General features: G+C 42.5%; 1 protein-coding gene across 5 annotated transcripts in view; it reads left to right on the top strand.

The window, feature by feature from the left end:
- AFTPH (aftiphilin) overlaps positions 1–19,763 on the top strand; it is a 157,762-nt gene that overhangs the window by 89,361 nt on the left and 48,638 nt on the right. For all 5 annotated transcript variants that reach the window (XM_029593631.1, XM_029593635.1, XM_029593633.1 and 2 more), the window contains 3 exons: positions 12,323–12,474; positions 14,058–14,184; positions 14,803–14,859. In XM_029593631.1, the coding sequence (XP_029449491.1) occupies positions 12,323–12,474; positions 14,058–14,184; positions 14,803–14,859 (336 nt within the window). The remainder of the gene's footprint in view (positions 1–12,322; positions 12,475–14,057; positions 14,185–14,802; positions 14,860–19,763) is intronic.

Below are 19,763 nucleotides of genomic sequence, written 5' to 3'. Positions count from 1 at the left end.
GTAACATAAAGAAGGTATTGTGTGTTGCATGCTGGTTCTTGCCCACTCCTGTAAATTCAGGAACGGGCTGCACATCTATTAGGGGTTTTCTCCCTGGATAGATGTGGCTGAAATTTGACTGGATTGTTAGAAACTTAGGCACAAGCCTACCAAATTTTATCCAAATCCATCCACAGAGAAGGGCCCCTGATACATAGATGGAAAGACATGAAAGCAGTAGGTGGTTTGCACTGGCAAAATGTGCCTAAAATGGTCTTGCTAACTGCTTATGTATTAGATTGAATTAAATAATATGCGATTGGAAGATTTATTTAGACATTTTAGGTGCCTATGAAACACTTTGCTCTAACTGGTTATGATGAGGCCTGTGAACACACAGTATTGGCAATATTACTAATAAGTGATTTTAAAAATACTGGTGCATCATAAGTAGCACATTTTACGGATTTTGTTTATCTACCTTATAAATGGCCTGTGACCGACGGCCCGCAAATGCGCAGTAGAGCGCAGCTCTACTGCGCATGTGCGGGCAAGGACGTTGGTCAGAAAAAAAAAATGGCGGTGGGGGCCGCAGGAGCGGGAGGAGAAGCAGCGGCGCCGCGCGCGCGCGGTGCCGCTACTTCTCCTCCCCAGATCTGCCGGCAGATCTCGGGGGGGGGGGTGTCACTCCCGCGCCCCCCCCCCCCCCGAGATCTGCCGGCAGGAGCGGGAGGAGAAGTAGCACCGCTACTTCTCCTCCCGCTCCTGCCGGTGCCGCTACTTCTCCTCCCCAGATCTGCCGGCAGATCTCGGGGGGGGGGTGTCACTCCCGCGCCCCCCCCCCCCCCGAGATCTGCCGGCAGGAGCGGGAGGAGAAGTAGCACCGCTACTTCTCCTCCCCAGATCTGCCGGCAGATCTCGGGGGGGGGGGGGGGTCACCCCCGCCCCCCCCCCCCCCCCGAGATCTGCCGGCAGGAGCGGGAGGAGAAGTAGCGGCACCGCGCGCGCTCGGTGCCGCTACTTCTCCCCAGATCTGCCGGCAGATCTCGGGGGGGGCCACTGCCGCGCGCGCGGGAGTGACCCCCCCCCCCCCCCCCCCGAGATCTGCCGGCAGGAGCGGGAGGAGTTAATGGAGCCGGGTGAGGGTTGCGGGAAGTCGCGCTTACGGCGCCGGGAGGAAATGGAGGTGGGTGAAGGGAGGGACTGAGTGGGAGGGAGGGAGAGGGGGACTGAGTGAGTGGGAGGGAGGGAGAGGGGGGGACTGAGTGGGAGGGAGTGAGGGAGAGGGGGGACTGAGTGAGAGGAGAGGGAGGGTGGGGAGGAGTGGGGGAGGGGGGTGGTGAAGAGTGAGGGGAGAGAGAATGAGGGGGAGGTGAGAGACAGAGGGATGTAGCCCGTTTTAACGGGCTTTACGGCTTGTCTAGATATATATGAGAGGCCAAAATTCAAATCCACTGTCCATGTAATCTTTGCAGTTACCCAGACAAAAAATGAGATTTCAGAATTTCCCCCAATTCTCAGATATATTTTATCTGGATAACTCACTACCCAGACAGAATTTAGCCAGGTAAACAAAGGCAGTGTTAGGTATTCAGGGGCGGGAATCAACTTTAACTGGTGAGCAGAGACATTCAGTATTACCTGATTCAGGTACATTCAGTAATACCTAGGTAAGTGTGGTTGGGAAAAATAGCGGCCCTGAAGTCACCTGGGTATACTTAGGCTTATGCTTATCCAGGTATGTTCTGCTGAATATCCAGGGAAAGTTACCCATGTAACATTCTCTTTCTCTCTCTCTTTGGACCCAGTATAAGCCATGCATTAAAACTGTACTCTGAAAGTCAATGTACAGTTTCTTAATGCATGTGCTAAAAACATATTTAACTCCTCTTGCAGTAAGCTAATGGTTTGCTAATGCATCCACAATTAAAGGGAGCACAGAAGCTTAGCACACATAAAACAATATGTGCATATGTTTTCTGTACAGAAATCCTGTTTTCTGTATATAAAACACAATCCAAGAGAAACATGATTTGATCCTAAATTGGGTTTCTGTGCATAAATCTAGAGCACAGGACGCACCATGAACTCCATGTTCAGCACCTTAGACTAACATTGACCACAGGAACTTTACTCCACCTCTGACCAGCAGTTAAATTTTAAGCATTAAGTAAACTTGGGATTAAACCTGTGCATCTCTCCGCATTGGGGAGGGGTGGGAGGTAATAGCTTATACTGTCATTAACATGAGATTTGCATGGAATAATGCTGATTTGGGTGCACATAGTAACGCAAGACTATCTGCACATTTTTTGTGTGTGCAAAACTCCTTGTTAAATCCGCAGCCGCTTGCTAAGCATGTGCATACAGCCCCAGTGCACCTTATTACTTTAGGCCAGTGATAGCGAACTCCAGTCCTCAAGTGCTAGAAACAGGCCAGGTTTTCAGGATATCCACTATGAATATGCATGAGAAAGAGGTGCATACAATGGAGGCAGTGCATGCAAATCTATCTCATGCATATTCATTGTGGATATCCTGAAAACCTGGCCTGTTTGTGGCACTCAAGGACTGGAGCTCGCCGTCACTGCATTAGGCCCCTTTGTCTACCTGAAAGTATCTTGCACAACTCAGGCTTCCCAAATCCATCTGCTGAGTTTAGGGAAGTGAAGTGAATGTCATACAGTTTGGTGTCAAATGTCTGAACATTAAGACCAGATTCAGTAACTTAATCAAATAAGTACACTTGCTAGGCATGTTTCTGAGGGATCCGATACAAATTAGTTTATTTAAATGCCCTCTGCGCATGCTTGCAGCAAGCAATTAACCAAAACAAAGAGTAAACAGGTATTGAAGGCTGTAGAAGCCTACCTCAAAGAACTTGCAGTATAAGAAATCAGACAATTTGTGGGGAGAGAGGAAGCATTTTAATTATAGAATACAATTTAGTGTTGTAAATACGTATCTTCGGTAATATTTTACTTTGAGAGACTTCAGTTTTCTTTAATTCCTCTTTGAATTCAGTGGGTCCCACAGTAGCATCATATTTCCAATTAAAAAGAATAAACAGAGTTGGTGGCTCCTTTGCCCTTCAAGCAACAGCCTCTCTTCTCTGCTCTGGGGAGTGAGCAGGATCCCCTTTGGTTCTCTTCATGTATGGGAACCATGAGCCTGCACGTCAAACCTGCTTGCTGCTTACCAGAAAGTTGTTCGTACTTCATGAGGCTCAAATTCTGAATTTCCCTGCAATTGTACTGCCCATTTATGTTCCATGCACTAATGGATAAGCAAATTAGTAATGATGTGACTTAATCACTAGTGGTATTTTTATGAAGCATGAAATAACAGCTCAGCATACTATTGAATATAATATAGCAAGTGTATCCATTTTTTCAACATTCATTGGGCTGTATTTTGAACTAAAATATTACTAGGATGACATTTTACTGTGCATTCTTTTAACACATGTTAAAGCTAGCATTTACTTGTGTTAAAACAAACTTCACAGGAAGCTACATTAGGAGCCTGATTCACTAAGGCTTTTCTTCCATTCTGTTTCTCTGAGAAGATCTTTATGAATTGGACCCTAAATGCATATATCAGTGGTGAAGCCAGAAATGAAAGTTTGGGGGAGGGGGGGCCCAAAGTTAACATGGGTGGGCAGTTGACATACAAGTCTAGGTCCTATTATTTTTACTCTTATCAATAAATAATGCCGTAGGGTGCATTTGACAATGGATTTCTAAGTATTTTCATCATGAGTGATGCTTTAAAATCTTTTAATTCTATTTCAAGCACTTACCGGCATTAAAAATACCTTATTATTCTATATTAATTTATTTTATATTTACTGCAGTTTATAAATACACATCATATAAAAAGTAACAGAAGTTTAACAGAAACATCAGATCCAGTTATGTAAATGTATTCTTTTATGAATCCTCTTTTCAAAAATGCAGAGAATATCATAATTACAATAAAACAGCAATAATCTTAATAATCATAAGAACTTAAGATTTGCAATAGGTGCAGAACAGAACTAGGACATGCAAAAAAATATATATATTCAAATTCTGGTGCCACCTCAGTGACAGCAAAACCAACTTCTTCCAATGCCAAACACTTTCTGAAGTAAGACAAATCCCTACGAAAAAATATCTAGAATCTTCCCATGCCATACCATAAGAGTAGAAACTCTCAGACTCAAACAGCAGCAACCTTGTCTTAAAAAAAAAAAAAGGCAGCAAAGGCAAACATTACACCAAGCCCTAGAACACCAATATACTATGAGGTGGGCATACAGAACAAGCCAAACTGCTACAAATCCCTACCGAGAAACTACACACTAGTCAAAATACTGCACTTCTGTCACACATGTGCAATATAGACAAAGCCTTACCTAATACAGAATAAGGGACTTCAAATTAGAAACAAACATACAGATAAAACTGAAATGGAAAGCCTGAGAAACCTGCCTCAGCCTCTGTGAACACTGGAATACTGAAGAAACAGCAAAATGCAAATATATAAGATGCACATTCCCAAAGATGGCATATTCCAATTGGTGAAAGTCAAATTAATTTTTTTTTTACCTTTGTTGTCTCTTATTTTTCTAATCAGTTGGTCCCAGCCTCTTTGTTCCCCTTGTCTGTCTTTTCCTAATTCTTTTTTCAGGGTCTCTTATTTCTATTTCTTCTTTCTCCTCTTGTCTTCTTTACTTCCTCCTTCATACACACACACATATTCTCTCTCACATGCACTCTCTTAAACACATACGTTCTCTCACACAGGCTTCCACTCTTGCATGCTTTCTCTCTCACATACACAAGGCTCCCACTCATGCTCCTCCTCTCACATGCCCGCTCTCTCTCTCACACATGCAGGCTCTCACTCGCAGGTTCTCACTCAAACACACACTCTTAAGCCCAGGCGTGCTCTCTCACACACACACACACACACACACACACACACACGTTCTCTTACATGCAGGCTTCCACTCCCTCATGCTCTGTCACACCAGCTGTCTCTCACACCCACATGCTTTCTTTCTTTCATACATACACACACAGGTTCTCCAGTCCCATGCTCTGATACATACACAGATAGGCTTCTCACTCTCATGCTCTCATACACACACACCCAGGCTTCTTACCCCATACTCTCTTTCATACATACACACACTGGCTTCTCACTCCCATGCTCTTTCACACACATGCACACACAAATGCTTTTCACACTCATTCTGTCTTTCTCATACATACACCAACACACACACACACACTCTATCAGTGCCTCTCCCTCTTTTCCGGGGCTCCTTGTTGAAGGGCCTCTTCTCTGGCTATGTGTGTTGAGCTCTGCAACAGCACTGAGACGGTCAGGCCTCTCTTCTAGGGTCATGTGGGATGAGCTCTGCGATGGCCCTGAACCGGTCGGGCCTCTTCTTGCGCGTTGGGCTGCATGGGATGAGCTCCGCAATGGCCCTGTAACGTTCGGGCCATGCAGTATGAGTTCCGTGATGGCCCTGTGACTGTCTGGCCTCTCCTCTCGGGCCACACGGGATGAGCTCCACGACGGCCCTGTGACGGTCAGGTCAGGCCTCAGGCCGTGCGGGTTGAGTTTTGTGATGGCCCTGTATTGGGCCTCTCTTCTCAGGCACCGGGTAACTCTGGCATATATTAACATTTTATGATTTATAGTTTTACCAGAGGTAGGTCTTGTCAGATGAATCTGGTAATTCCTTTCATTGGGAGACTAGAGAGTAGGATCAGGGGAGAGCAGTAGATGGAGTGTACTTAGATTTCAGAAAGGCCTTTGACACAATTCCACATGGGCAAATTATAAATAAATTGAGTGCCTTTGGAATGGGCCCTAAAGTGACTGACTGGGTTAGAAACTGGTTGAGTGGGAAGCCACAAAGGGTAGTGGTAAATGGAGTTCATACTGAGGAAAGAGGTATTGTTAGTGTGCAAGATGGATCGGTCCTTGAGCTGTTTCTTTTCAACATTTTTGTAAGTGAACGGAAGGGAAAGGTTGTCTTTTGTAAATGATCCCAAAATATGAAACAGAATAGACAGCCAGGAAGTTCAAGGAATAGTCTAGAGTCTGTCAGCTAATGCTAAAAAAAAACAAAAAACAAAAAAAACCGCAGGGTCATACGTTTGGGCTGCAAGTACCCAAAAGAATGGTACAGTATAGGAGGTGAAATTTTATGCATGAATCAAGAGTGGGATCCTAGATGAGTGGGTAAATGTAACATCAGGGCATGCTAGATAGATAAAGTTCCTGGATGGAATAATCTATGGAGAAATTGGTTCAGGAGCTGACAAGAGAGGGAGCTATTTTAGATCTAATTCTTAGTGGAGCACAGTAATTCGTGAGAGAGCTAATGGTGATGGGGTCTTTTGGCAATAGTGATCAAAACCTGATCAAATTTGAATTAATGACAGGAAGGGAGACAATAAGAACTAAATATTCAAAAGGGAAACTTTGATAAAATGAGAAAAATAGAAAAAAAGTGCAGCTACAGAGGTTAAGAGTGTACAACAAGTGTGGACATTGTTTAAAAAAAATACCATCTTACAAGCACAGTCCAGATGTGTTCCACGTACTCAGAAAGGTGGAAAGGAGGCCAAAAGATTGCCAGCATGACTTAAAGGTGAAGTGAAAGAGGGTATTTTAGCCAACAGAACTTCCTTCAAAAATTGGAAGAAGGATCCATTTGAAGAAAATAGGAAAAAACATAAGCATTGTCAAGTTAAATGTAAAACATTGATAAGACAGGCTAAGAGAGAATTTGAAAAGAAGTTGGCCAGAGGCAAAAACTCATAATAAAAACTTTTTAAATATATCTGAAGCAGGAAGCCTTCGAGAGAGTCGGTTGGACCATTAGATGATCGAAGGGTTAAAGGGGCAATTAGGGACGATAAGGCCCTCATGGAAAGACTAAATTAATTCTTTGTTTCTGTGTTTACTGATGAGGATGGTGAGACCACACCTTAAATACTGTGTGCAATTCTGGTTGCCGCATATAAAAAAAAGATATAGTTGCACTAGTGAAACTACATAAGGCAACCAAAATAATAAAGGGCATGGAACAGCTCCCCTATGAAGAAAGGCTAAAGAGGTTAGGGCTGTTCAGCTTGGAGAGGAGATGGCTGAAGGGGGATATGACAGAAGTCTACAAAATCATGAAAGGACTTAACGGGTAAATGTGAATCAGTTATTTACTCTTTTGGATAATACAAGGGCTAGGGGGGGCACTCCATGAAGTTAGCAAGTAGCACATTTAAAACAAATCGGAGAACATTCTTTTTCACTCAGCACACAATTAAGCTCTTGAATTCATTGCAAAATGATCTGGTTAAGGCAGTTGGTGTAGCTGGTTTTGAAAAAAGGTTTGGATAAATTCCTGAAGAAGAAGTCCATAAACTGCTATTAATCAATAGGAAATAGCCACTGCTTGTTGCCGGCATCAGTAGCACGGGATTTATATTTGGGTACTTGCCAGGTACTTGTGACTTGTATTGGCTACTGTTGGAAACAGGATACTGGACTTGATGGCTTGGTCTGACCTAGTATAACATATCTTAAGTTCTTATGATTGTATCTGATGGTCTCAAGTTGGCCAAACAAGTGTATAAGTCCCTGGTGAGACCTCATTTGGAATACTGTGTACAATTCTGGAGACTGTACCTTCTAAAAGTTTTAAACTGGAATAAAAGGGTGGCTACTAAAATAGTCAGAGGTCTTCATTGTAAAATGTATGGGGATAGACTTAAAGATCTAAACTTGTATATCCTAAAGAAAGGTAGGATAGCAGAGATAGGATAGAGACATTTAATTACTTCCAAGGTATTAATGCATAAGAGGCAGGCCTCTTTGAGCAGAAAGGAGGCTCTAGAAAAATGGGTTACAAGATGAAGTGAGAAAGGGCTAGATTTAGAAGTAATCTTAGGAAATATTTCTTTACAAAAAGGGTAGTGGACGCATGGAACAGCCTCCTTGTGGATGTGGTGGAGACAAGGACATTATCTGATTTCAAGAAGCATGGGACAAACACAGGAGATCTCTGAGGGGGAGTGGTAGGGATTGTATAGTTGAGCAGTTGGCGTGGATGGGCAGACACAATAAGCTATATGTTCTTTTTCTGCTTTCATGTTTCTAAGTGCATGTGAATATTTATGTAAATAGATTATACCTATGACAGATTTAATTAAAAGTAGAAATTCCTACTTTGTTTTTCCTTCTCTTTACTAGCCATTAGAATCTCACCTTTAGTCCATCCAGAAGACTGGACAGTTAGAATGCCACTTCTGGGTTACTCTGGGTTTTGACCTTTAGGTTAATGCGGTTCTTAACCGCTGATTCTCCAGTGAGCTTAGGAAAGTAGGGAGGATGAGCTAAACCCTGCTTCAGTGATAATCCCTAGGGCTCTTTGTATTAAATATTTTTCTCATAGAGAAAAAATTTGAAGAAAGCATTTATAGGATAATGTTCAAAGGGACATACTGAAATGGCCTTTGACAAAATTACATGCCCAGTATGCGAATAAACATGTACATATGGCATATCCATGCATAAGTTTCCCTGAACCGAGCAGAGTTGTTCCTGGATGCAGGGTTGGGGAGCAGTTTGTATTTACAGTTTCAAAAGCATGCGTTTAAAATGTCCTCAAAATGTCTGCAAACTGTTGAGCCAGTATAATTGTGTGCGGGTAGTTTGGTGGCATAGTTTTCAAAATGCTAAGTATGCTTATACTTTCCTTTTGATAACTGGGTGTAACTTGGGCATATATTTGCCGACTATGCATGTTGTTACAAACGTTCCCCTGCCTCCTCGTCCTGTAGACCAGTCCAGACGTGGGATTTATTCCTCCCAACTAGTAAATGGAGGCAGATTGCCATCTTTGGTCTGGCATCTCTTTTCCCAATGTATCCTGGTACAGCAAGGGAGGCGTCAGTATCTCTCTGCCTTCAACGGATGGTAGTAGTCTCTGGTCCAGCAGGAGAAACAGGGAAGAGGACAGAGGAAGCTCCTAAGGCAACAGCCCTTTTTAGGGTTGATTTCCCCAGTAGTAACTGGGGCCAAGTCAGGGAAAATGGTGGATGACAGTCTGGGAAAACTGATCTTTCTTCCCTAGGGGCATTCAGACTCACTGGAGCCTCACATCTCCCCCTTGAATGCCTGTGCAGTGATCAGGTAAGAAACAAAATGGCATTACAGCAGGGGGGAGGGGTTCCCTCTCAGCTCACAGCAGTAACTGCCTGTCTCCAGTTCCCCATGGGACCATGGCACATAGAGAGAGGTAGGAAATGCGGTAGGTGCAGTAAATAGCGAGTGTTGCAGGATTGTTTTGTCTGAACTGAGATGGTAGTTCTCAGGGGGAAGGGCAGGCGGTGAGAAAAACAGAGCCGCAGAAGGAATGCGCACTTCCTGAGCTCCAGAAGAGTTTTGCAGCCATGGTTCCTGCACTTTTATGGTCAGGAAACTCTGCAGAGATGCAGTCTCACCATGCCTCCGCGGCGTTGGAGGTGTCCCGAGGAGAACCTGGAGCTGCAGGGCCCCTGGGGGAGCAGAAGTATAAGAGCTCTCTGCAGAGTTTGTATTAATAATGCATACAGCATATTGTGCCTTGAAAGGCATCCAGGCACCCCAGGGTGTACTGTGGGGCAGGGTTTGGTGGGACCCTTTATGGAAAAGGTTACACCAGAATGGAAGCAGGCTCAGATGTATCCTTGGGGAGTCACAATATTTTCGTTATCAGCGCACAGGGAAAGCTCAGCATGGGGCGATTCCCAGGAGGAGGAGGAAAGGGAACTCTCCTCAGCTACAGAAGAGTCAGCGGTTGGGTTGTTTAGGAAAGAAGAGCTGAATGCCCTTATTTCAAAGGTAATGCAAGCCTTAAAGCCGATGGAGGAACAACCCAGGGAAGTGCCCAAATCGGATCCCAAACTGACAGGTTTAAGGAAGCTAGCTAAGGTGTTCCCAATGCTGCAGAATGGGGAAACCCAGATTCAGTCCTAAAGATTGAAAGGGCAGTGGAACAAATATTCTATGTCTAGTCTATATCCTGTCGGGATTCAAGGAAAGAAAATTAGAAGGTAAGACCTAAGTTAACCTTAGTGCATAGACCCACAAGTGGTTGGTAATTGTGGTGGAAGCAAGACCACTGAAATGTAGGCATTTTGGAAAATGTGAGTTGTCTGCCTTAGTGGCTTATCAAACTTTAACACCTTAGTGCTACCATTAACACCCACCCAGGGTTAACCCCATTGACACTTGGAAGGTCATGCCAAGCACTCTTTGGGACCCACCTGTGCCTGCATCCTTATATTGTCCACCTCCTGCCCGCCAACCTGATTCCTGCGTGCCTCTGGGCAAGTCCCCTGTCCCAAAAGCTATCCTCTGGTGATTTCTAAAGTCGCACAGTTTCTAAACACAAAACATACTAGAATTCCCCAGTGATCAAATTCTGTGGAGCACCAATTGTTTACAGATGCAAGACTAATAAACAAAGCAATTTATTAAGAAAAAGGAGAAACAGTGAATATGAAAAATACAACTTACAAAACGGGGGAAAGGGATCATACAAATAACACTACCTAATTAAGGTTTATTTAAACTAGTCAGTGTTTGGGGGAAGCTTTGGTAAGAGTCTCCCCACAGGTACTGTTCAGAAGTTGGAGAGAGTCCTGACACAGGGACTGGTTGGTTGTGCTTCTTAGTAAAAAATGAAGATTTTTTTGGTACATTCTAAGCAAACTAATCTTGTGCTGGATCTCAATAACAATTAGAACCCAGGACTCTGGCTTCCCGACTGGTAATACTGCATAATGTTACCACATTACAACTCCTTAGAACTAGCGACCAAGCAATCAAAGCCTCATTTTGGTTTAAGGAGGTGGGATTAACTCAGTCCCGGCTTCCAGTAACTTCAGGATACTGCAGGTGTCAGGGTGTCACCTGCAGGTTAGCTCAAGAATTTGTAAGGGAAAGGAGTTTTTCATTGGGGAAAACAAAAGGTCCCAGGGTAAAATAAGGAATCACCTCAGAGGCAAAGATCCCCATTTAGCCACAAACCTCTTTTTTTTTTTTTAGGAATGATAAATGTAATCCATAATGGTATGTGCATAAATATTACTCAGGTTATTTCTTTGTTCTGTGTGAGGGAAAATTTTATGTAATACTTTTAGCAGTTTTTTCCGCAATAGACCTGAGGTTGGAAGGATAGTTCTCCAAAAGGCTTTTCTTCCACCACTTATGTCATCACTCCCCCCCTCCCCCTAAAAAAAAAAAAAAAGAAAACAACTTGCATTTTGACCTGAATTTCCAACATTTACAGAGTTAATGTATTTGAATAAATGATGGATAAAATAGTCTGCTCATATTCAGTGTTAAAATAACTTGACAACAGAAGGCTGAAAAGTCAAAAGATTATCTGTTCTAAATTTTAACACAGCAATGGATAGGAATTCTGCAATGAACTTTACAGAAGGATTGAAACTTAAAATATGGACCCAAAGAAGTTCAGCAGCCTAATCTTTTTAGCTCTTACTAAATTATGGGAGAATGTGGAAAGTGAAGTGTAGTGGGGGGGGGGGGTTACAGTTGCATTAGCAAAACCCATTTGAACATTATCAGTGGTAGATAAATAAATGAAAAGAAACCGGGAAAGAAGGAAGCTTCTCTGATTTTCAAACAGGAGAGTACATCTCCAGGGAGAGAAGTCAAAGGGCAAACACAGGCCTCTTCTCTGAATTGCTGTGAGATTCCTGCTGTGTCATCAAGTGGATAATAGTTACCAGGGCCTAATCCCATATGGTACTCCTGTGAGTGCTGCTTAAACCTGAACTGAAAAAAAAAAATGGTGAACAGAATGAGGAGACTGTGTATCTGATATATATTAAAGGGGTTTTCCCATTTTGTGTCTGGGGAAAAAAAAGATTTAGTACATCTGGCCTTTAGTTCCCTAATATCAGTGAAAATGCTTGGTTAGAATTTAAGTTGTACAGTCCTGTCCGGTGGTGTGTTAACAATGTGGTGATTTTGTATTTATTTTATCAAGAGACTGTCACCACTGTCCACGTCTTATCGAGGGGCTCTGGCCAGCTCTGCTGTGCTCGGTGAGACACTGTTAGCATAAAACTACTTAACAAGAGATTCCTCCAGCATATCGCGATCCCAGCTTTCCTTAAGTGATTACACTATATTATGGGATTTTCTTCACATTTGTGCTTGTTTTATTTTAGTCCTTTTTTTTTAAGCCGCCTAGAATTCATATTTTTATGTAGAAAATGAACGAAGAGAAAGTAATGTGTAATTTTTTGCTGTTTATTTGCAACAGTCGTCATTGCTAGGCCGGTTGGAGCGAATTTTCCTGGTCTGTTTTCCTTCTATCCCTGTGAATGATGTGGAAGAGAAGCTCACCTCGCTGAGGCATTTGTTGGAAACAGAGGTCAAGGAGGCAAAACTAGGGGAGGCCATGGCAAATACTGGGTAAGGATTATAAACAGAGCATATGACTGTGGATATTTGGGGGGAGGGGGGCACATCCCATGTGTTTTCCTTGCAGCCTGTCTGCACTGTTAAGTTGCTGTGTGGCAGTGAGCACCATGGATTCCATTGCATTGTGCTTCTGGGTCAGAACCTCTGTTTATCAGTTGTTTATTACCCAGTCAGTTGTTTCTCAATGCTAGTGACTTTTGCTTAGGTTATACTCCTGTCTCATGCCCACAGACTAAGAACAGTGGCTGAGAGTAGGATACTTCTGTAGAGCAAGCAGGTTTGCCATCCAGGTCCCAAGGATGGAGACATGCCTGGAACCCAAGGATCTCATTTCACAACGTGACTTATAGCAACTCAAGGGGAATTCACAGATGCCGCAGCTTTAAAGCAGGGGTACTCAGTTCTGCTCCTTGGGGACTGTAAACAGGTCTGTGTTTTAGGATATAAACAATGAATGTTCATCAGATATATTTGCATATATTAGGTGAATTTTTATAGTGTAGTTTAACCTGAAAAGCAGACTAGTTTGCGGACTAGAACTAAATAGCCCTGCTTTAGATAACTGTAAATACTTTGCTGTAGCCTTTGCGGGATTATTTTAAAGCTTCTTTTGTATTAAACGGAGCTTCTGACTTTCAGTTTAGGAATTTGTGTGGTGCCATTTCAAAGGAGTTAGATACAAGTGTGAAAGACCATATCATTTCTGTCCTTTTGGGTCAGAGATGTCAAGCATAGCAGAACTGCTTTGGTTCCAGTAATAAGATGATTTGAAGAAAAGAATAACTTCAGGAAGCAATGTGTAAAAATTCACCTAAAGCATTACAGACGAGTAAAACAGAGAAGAGGGAAATTATTTAATATTCCTTTCCTTTCAAATATTACCTTTTTAAAGCAAAAGTTAACTGATTACAGAATTAATTTTAGTATTACATTCAATTTATTCTTAAGAACCATAAATTATCTGTCATTATTTGCTAATACGCAGTTTGATTTTCTTTAATCAATAATTGGATTTGTTAGAAGCTGTGATGTCTTTGAATAGACTTTCAGAGCATGTGAAGTAGTCTCTGACTTTGAAAGTTATTCTGAAGCAATACCTATGTATATTATTTGTGTTGTCTCAATAAAAAAAAGGCATTGTAACCTTTTAACAAATCAGATTTGTCCCATGAACAATATGATTGCAAATTTTTTTTCTCCTATATTTGATCAATAAATACCTTGTGATTTTATTAGTCTCTCCTTTTCCCTTCTGTGGTTGATTCCTAAATGAGACAGCTAATTAGGATGTGGCTTATTGCTTACACTTACTACAAATTGCTATATTAATTAGATGGTTGATGAAGGCTCTTAAGTAGACCCTCTCCTGTCTGGTATGGGCTTCATTTTCCAATTAGAAGTCTGAATACTAATTGTTCTGAGAGCACTCTGGTAATTTTAGCTCCCCAAACACCAGTGTTTGTGCACAAAAGTCTAATTGGAATGTGCAGTGTATCATTAAAAGTGGAATAGGTGGTAGCACTTCTGAGTCCCGTGGGTGACTGGGGATGACATGGTTTGTGCTGGGCACACAGGGAGCTGCTTCACGTGTGGACGGAGCTGCAGGACATCCACGACACTCATGGGCTGAGGTACCAGTGGGGTGGCTCCCACAGCAACAAAAAGCTCTTATGCTCCCTGGGAATCGACACAAGGAATATTGTAAGTATATAGACGCATAAAGATATGGTCTAGAAAAAGTAGCAAGCAGTTGTTTCTTTGAACCACTTTGCCTTTTAAATCAGCAGCAGTGAAAACACATGCATTTCATCATTCTGAATGTGTGTTCTTTTGTATCGAGTACAAAACTACTGTACTTTTGTTAGTAAAACAGGAAGTTGTAATTATCTGGCTTTCACATTTTTAGTCCCAATTCAATGTGCAGAGAGGCTTATCAAATCAAACGTGTGTATGTGTGTCCAGCCCTTAATAACTTTTGAATAGCTGGACGTAGCTCAACTCTACTTGGTATGAAGCTTGGCCGTTGGGGGGGACATTAGACTATTTTAGTTTTCAAATCTAGGGATTGATTTTGGGGATGAAGGTCAGGGAAAAATGGGGAATTGGCCTAGAACTGATGCTAGATAGAATGTTGCTCTTTCTACTTAATCTGTTAGGAAATAGTTATCAAATCAATACCATTTTCATTGGAGCTCCATATAATGTATAAGAGACTATAAATAGAAGCTATATTTCAAAGAGCATTTGTGTAATGTGGATTTTTTTTTTTTTTTTTTTTTACAGATATAGATGAAATAATCATTTTTCTGTTTCTTACAGCTTTTTACAGGCAATAAAAAGCAGCCTGTTATAGTACCCATGTATGCAGCAGGCTTGGTAAGTGTTATAAGTTTATATTGTGCAACTTTCTTCTCTGCAGAAGTTATATTCTGAAATGCCTGTGTCCAAAAAGAGGCCAGTTTTCAAAGCCAGGAGAAGGCAACTCCAGTCCTGGATTGCTACAAACAAGTCTGGTTTTCAGGACATCCTCAATAAATATCACTGCCTCCATTGTATGGAAGTATATCTTCTTCATATTTATTGTGGATGTCCTGGAAACCAGACCCATTCATGGCTCTCCAGTACCAGAGATGCCAACCTTTGTTCAAAGCCATTTACCTATGTAAATAGTGTAAAATGGCTTGGCTACAAATTGCCCCCACCTCACCACCACTGCCTGGTTAAAAGTGCAGGCCAGCTTCCCTAGCATGCCTACTTTTAGCCGGGATGTGAAGAGCCGTTCTTGGAGAAAATGGAGCACCCCCGCTGTCCAAGCAAATAGCAAGTGCAGAGTCCCTGCCCCACTTTCAGTGCACCTTCTTTGTGGCTGCTGGTTTTCAAAAGGAGTCTGCACATGCGGTTTCCCTTTGCAAACCTGCTACGATGTGCACGGATTAAAAGTGCCCCTCTACATTTCAAACATATGTGGGCTATTCAAAAGTGCCTCCAAAATGAACCAGGGGAATAAGTTATGGTTAGAGGAATTGGCTTGAACTCAGGGAATCCAAACTGCTTCTGCCACTGCCACTCCCTAAGATCTGTTGCCTCTAGTCTTGCTTAGAATGTAAGCTCGTCCTGGAAGGAGATCTATTGTCTGTGTGTAATGTGTTTTCTCTGTCAACAAGCAGGGCTGAATTAGCCATAACATGTGAGTGATGTCATTCAGCGACACCAAACGGACTGACCTCTTAACTAATAGAGTTTTTGCTCTACTGAGCATGTGTGGGAATTCCCTCATGGGCATTGCCTCCTGATCCCACTCAGCATAGATGTGTACTTCTTTCTATATTTTTCTGTGAAAAATCTTCATAACGTTTTTCTTAAAAGTTGCCTCAGTAGCTTCAAAACATCACTTTTCATTGCTGCTGCTTAGGAAAAAAAAATGTTTTTGTTCACAATGTCTGGTAAGAAGAAAGCCACATTGAGTGGTTTCAAGAATTGTATTTGTGATAGGAGAATGTCCATTATCAGCAAACATGACCTGTGCTTACCACTACCTCGCGTACACAAAACTCCAAGGCCGGGAAAATGGAGGAACTGCTTAAGTATCCTCAGAAACCACAGTCTGTCCTCTTTCCAAAGTGCTTCCTTGGGAATGAAGTTGAGCAGGATCCCCTATTGGTAAAACAAGCCAAGTCGTCAGACTTGAATAAGCAGAGATGGCATGTGTTGAAGAAAAAGAGGCACCACTCTGTGGAGCAGCCAACACCGAAGAAGCACAGAATCTTGAGTGCATCAGCACAATTGACATAACACATGGAGCAAATGGCGTATCGGCACTATTGATGCATAAATCCTAAACACTCTTGACACATTGAGCCCCAAAACATTGATCCTCAACACTTTTGCCAATTAAACCTGTTCCACCATCGACATATCAAACTGCAGAGCTTCCTATGCAGCTGTATGCTGGCATATCAAGAATATTAACAGGGGCAGAAGGGGGTATCCTTCCCCTACCCTCACTAATTTTCAGGGCACTTAAACCAACAAAATTAATGCATCTGGAGACCTCCGAACCCATTTTCCCTCTGGTACCGCTCACAAATAATCAGCCTGCAATCCAAGTTTTATAAAGTCTGGAAGATGTTCAGGATTCCATTCTAGTGTCAGAAGAGGATGTTCCACCACTCACACCAGGACAGAGGGCGCATGTCAGCCTCTCCTTTCCAGGATATCAGATTTATTTCCACAAGGATTCCCAGTACTCCTAGTTCATAAGAATACATCATCAGAATTCCCATGAAGTGGTCCCAGTCCTGGTATTCGCTTGCAGCAGAATCCAGCCAGTCAGAGGATGTGTACCAGAGGTGATCCCTTCTGTTTCGCCACCTTCATCATTGAGGTCCTGGATTAGTGTCCTCTCACCTCAGCCTTTGAAGAGGGTTTGCTGGGAATCCCCTCCTACCCCCTTCCAAAGCCTCCAAGGATACTTGTTTCCACTGAAAGACCTTGTTTCCACTGAAAGACCTTTAAGATCATAAGAAATTATCAAGCTGGGTCAGACCAAGGGTCCATCAAGCCCAGTATCCTGTTTCCAACAGAGGCCAAACCAGGCCACAAGAACCTGGCAAGTACCCAAACACTATGAAGATCTCATGCTACTGATGCAATTAAATGCAGTGGCTATTCCCTAGGTAAACTTGATTAATAGCCGTTAATGGACTTCTCCTCCAAGAACTTATCCAAACCTTTTTTGAACCCAGCTACACTAACTGCACTAACCACATCCTCTGGCAACAAATTCCAGAGCTTTATTGTGCATTGAGTGAAAAAGAATTTTCTCCAATTAGTCTTAAATGTGCTGCTTTCTAACTTCATGGAATGCCCCCTACTTCTTCTATTATTCGAAAGTGTAAATAACCAAGTCACATCTACTCGTTCAAAACCTCTCATGATCTTAGACCTCTATCATATCCCCCCCTCAGCCGTCTCTTCCTACCTTTCCTACTCCAGGTTTCTGGATAAGTTGGGAAGAGTGCTTGGCATTAATGTGAATAAACATAAAAGATCCTCACGCAAAGGTCTTTGGTCTCAAAATTCTGGACACACCAGCAAAGCTAGCAGTTATCCCTATTCATGATATCCTGCAAGAACTGCAAACAAAAATGAGGGAAAATCCTATTTCTTGTGCCCTGGTTATTAGGAAACTAGACCTCAAATATATCCCTCGATGGGATAGTGCAATTATCCCATCAATCAGTCATGTTAGAATCTGCTTTTAAAAGAGGAAAGAAAAGAAAAATATACTCTAATACTCTGCCAGGGAAGGATCCTAGTTTACTGGACAGTTTCGGTAAAAAGGTGTTCCAGAGCTCCATGCTTAATACACAGATTTCCACTCAGCAGGTTGATGTGGTTAAGTACTTACATGATAGTATACAGAAATTGAAGCTTTTTCTTCTTCCCTGTGAAGGCGGAATCACATATCTTCAACCACTCTAGGATGCAGAAGAGTATACATGCCATCTTATTCAATCCATCTACGAAGCATTGAATACCACAGCATGTTCCTCATCGGCTTCCATTGGTTAAGATCCAGTAGCCTATGTGATAATGTCCATTATAAATTGGTAGATGTCCCCTGCTTTTGTGATCATTTTTTCAGAGAAAAACTTTGAGAAACGGTTGCTCAAATAAAGGAACAGCATATGACAGCCCCTTTCTATGTAACCATCGCAGCAGTCTTCTACAAGGCATACTTACTATGCTTTTAAAAAACCCTTTTTCCATAGATGCCCCTTCTGGCAATTTCAGTGATACCAAATGCCGCCTCTATTTCTGCAACAGCAACAACTTCTGACTCATGCTCAACAGTATGAGTGCCGGCAACCAAAAGCAATGCAACAAGTCCTAACTAATCCAAGTTTTTCACCACTTTTCAAACCCAACATCTACACAGTTCTCCCCTTCATCCAAAGATGGGAGTGGATGTGCACTCTGGATCTAAAGGATGCTTACGCTCATATTCCCATCCATCCATCCCACTACATCACCTGTGCTTTATGATGGACTCCTCCCGCTCTCAGTACAAAGTGCTTTCCTTTGGCCTGTCAGCACAGAGGATTTTCACTAAGTGCCTGGCTATAGTAGCAGTGAATCTGTGATGTCAGGGCATCCAAGTCTTCCCTTACCTGGACCACTGGCTTGTGATGGCAGATTCCCAGGAAGGTGTACTAACCTCCCTGCAAAGATCAATTCAACTCCTATAGTCATTGGGTTCCTGGTGAATTTTGAGAAATAAACTTTAATTCTCTCCAAGAAAATCAAATTCATTGGATCATGGATAGATTCCTTGCAGGAGAGAGCTTTCCTCCCATCAGATCATATGAACGTTCTCAGATCCCTTGTGTACAGAGTGTTAAATATGGATCACGTCACAGCCAGAGAAGTTCTATTTGTTCTGGGCCACATGACAGCCATGATTCATGTAGTTTCACTAACACATCTTCACATACAGTTCCTGCAATTGGGTCTCCGCTCCCAATGGGACCAGCTAACTCAATCATTGACAACCAAAGTGAGAATTTTACAAGAAATGAAAATGAAACTGCACTGGTGGCTAAAGCCCTACACCCTTCAGGAGGGATCACCAATACATCTACTTCCTCATCAAGTTATGTTGGCCATGGATGCCTTCACAAAAAGTTTGAGGTCCATAATGGGCCTTTTTGAAGTCAAGGAACTTAGTCATTCATAGAAAGACGACTTCAGATCAACTTCCTAGAATTGAGAATGATCAGATATGCTGTAACAGTCACTCACTTCTTCCAAATGAAGAGCATTCTCATTCAAATAGACAACCAAGTAACCAGGGAGGCACATGGATTCTCTGCCAAGAGATGATAACGATATGGAAATGGGCATGCAAAGCATCAAGCTGTCCTGCAAGCAACATACCTTCCAGGGATCTCCAACACATTAGGAGATCACCTTAGTGGAATATTTCAACCACACAAATAGTCTGTGCAGCAGGCAACAGCTGACGGGACTATTCAGTCTATGGGGACTCCAGCAATCGACCTATTTACATCAGAACAAAACAAAAAAAATGGAAAAGTTCTGCTCCATTCTTTCCAGTGAATTCAGATCTGCTCAGGTCACTTTTCTGCTTGATTGGAATGCAAATCTCATGCACGCTTTTCCACCAGTTCCACTGACAACAAGAACGGTGCCAAAAAGTGTTCAAAGTCTGGCCCCATCTGATCCTCATAGCTCCAGCATGGCCTAGACGAGTTTGG

Source organism: Rhinatrema bivittatum, chromosome 3, assembly GCF_901001135.1.
Source record: "Rhinatrema bivittatum chromosome 3, aRhiBiv1.1, whole genome shotgun sequence".
NCBI lineage: Eukaryota > Metazoa > Chordata > Amphibia > Gymnophiona > Rhinatrematidae > Rhinatrema > Rhinatrema bivittatum.
This window is presented reverse-complemented; position numbering and strand designations above follow the sequence as displayed.